At 71.9% G+C, this 1,725-nt stretch overlaps 1 protein-coding gene across 1 annotated transcript; it reads right to left on the minus strand.

Annotated features, from left to right (window-relative positions):
• Positions 1 to 698: 698 nt before the first annotated feature.
• Positions 699 to 1,709, minus strand: MNEG_6847 (hypothetical protein; the record flags this gene model as incomplete). Its single annotated transcript, XM_014044681.1, has 1 exon — positions 699 to 1,709. A coding segment is annotated over one exon (1,011 nt), but the record flags the coding sequence as incomplete, so codon positions are not given.
• Positions 1,710 to 1,725: the final 16 nt, after the last annotated feature.

A 1,725-nucleotide genomic window follows, 5' to 3' on the forward strand; every position in this document is an offset into this window, starting at 1 on the left:
GCTAGTGGCGTGCATGTGCGCCGGCGGGTTGGTTGTGCCTCTGAGCACGCGCGGCGGCTTTCGGGCCTGGATCATTGCATGCGTGAAGGGGCAAGCAAAGCGAACGGCAGAGCACTTGCTGCAAACGGTGCGTTGGGAACACAACCTCTGGAACAGCAGCGGGTCTTGCCTGGCAGATGGGATTCGAGGTGTATGTGCGCGGCGGCGCGCGACGCTGGGCGCAGTACGTGCGGCCGCATGCGTGCGTGTTGCGAGGGGCGGCCAGCACGTGGCTGGGGGCCGCTACGCAGGGACGAGGCATGGACGTGGATCAACAGGCGTAGGATTCGATCGGTCCGGAACGGTGTCCCCCTTGCAAGCCCCGCCGCACTGACTCGTTGGGAGCAAAACGATGGCGGCGACACGTCGAAACCAGAGGTGCGGCGGGGACTCCAATGCACCAAGCCACATCAGCAACACAGGGGACGGAAACTGGACACCACACACTGATCAGCGCCCCTCGTGATGGCTCGAACCCGTCAATTGCAAGGCACCTGCCGACGCGGCTGCTCTCTTCAATCACGCGCCTGTGCCACTCTTTCCACACAGCACCCTGCGCCGGCGGGTTTGTGCAAAGACCCGGCGGCAGCTGCGCCGCAGGTGCGAGGGGGCCGAGGGGCCGGCGGAACCTCTCTTGTTTGTGAGGGCGCCGCGTCAGATCAACCAGATCGCGAGTAGAAGAACTCAAAGTCCGAGTGGTACAGCTTCAGGGCGCGCGCCCCCTGCGCGTCGAGGACCCGCAGCCACGATCCGCGCGCCAGGCGCTCGGCCGTCGCTTGCAGCTCCTCCAGGCGCGCTGTGAGCTCCAGCTCGCTCCAGCCGCCGCCCGGGGCGCCGCCTTTGGCGGACGCGGCCGCCGGCGCGCAGCAGCTGCAGCTGCCGCTGCTGCAGCTCGTCGCGTCGCCGTCCGCCTCGGCGCCGCGGTCCTCTGCGCCGCCCTCCTGGCCGCCGCTGGGCGCACCAGCATCCTCGTCGCCACGCTCCTTGTCCTTGGGGGCCGGGCCGGACCCGCCAGCCCCGTCGGCCTGCCCCTCCTCGTCGTCGTCGCCGCCGCTGCTGCCGGAGTCGCTGCCGCAGTCGCTGCCGTCTGCGTGCGCCGCAGGGTCCTCTGCCGCGATCGGCTCAAACCACCGCTCGCCTCGCAAGTCGCACCACTTCAGCCCCACGATCGGCAGCCGCAGCCCGGCCGCGCCGGCCGGCAGACCCCCGCCCGCGCCTGCCGCGGCCTCGGCCTCTGCGAGCAGCTGCAGCGGCGCCGCCAGCGAGTAGAAGCAGAGGAATCGCGCCGGCAGCGGCGACTCGGGGATGCGGTACACGGGGTACCACGCGGCAGCAAACCAGCTGGCAGGGTGCAGGTCCACCAAGTGTGCGTCCGCCAGCGCCGGCCCGACCGCCGGCGGCCCCGGCGCCCCGCGCCCGCCGCCGCCGCCGCCGCCGTGCCCGCTGCTGCCGCTGCCAGGCGCCGCGGCCATCGCCTCGAGCTGCAGGGCGAGGGGCTCCCTGTGAAAGGGCAGCTCGTGCTCCATGTGTTCGCAGAGGACCTGCAGGGTGGGCGGCCAGCCCTCCACATCGCACGCGTACAGCCGCCCCGCATTGGTGACGCCGACCGGCAGCGGCGGCAGCGCCGCGCCGCTGACGCTGCCGCGCTCGCTGCCAGGCGCGGAGCCGCTCTGCGGGGTGCTGCCG

This window comes from Monoraphidium neglectum (genome assembly GCF_000611645.1).
Source record: "Monoraphidium neglectum strain SAG 48.87 unplaced genomic scaffold scaffold01154, whole genome shotgun sequence".
NCBI classification, from domain to species: domain Eukaryota; kingdom Viridiplantae; phylum Chlorophyta; class Chlorophyceae; order Sphaeropleales; family Selenastraceae; genus Monoraphidium; species Monoraphidium neglectum.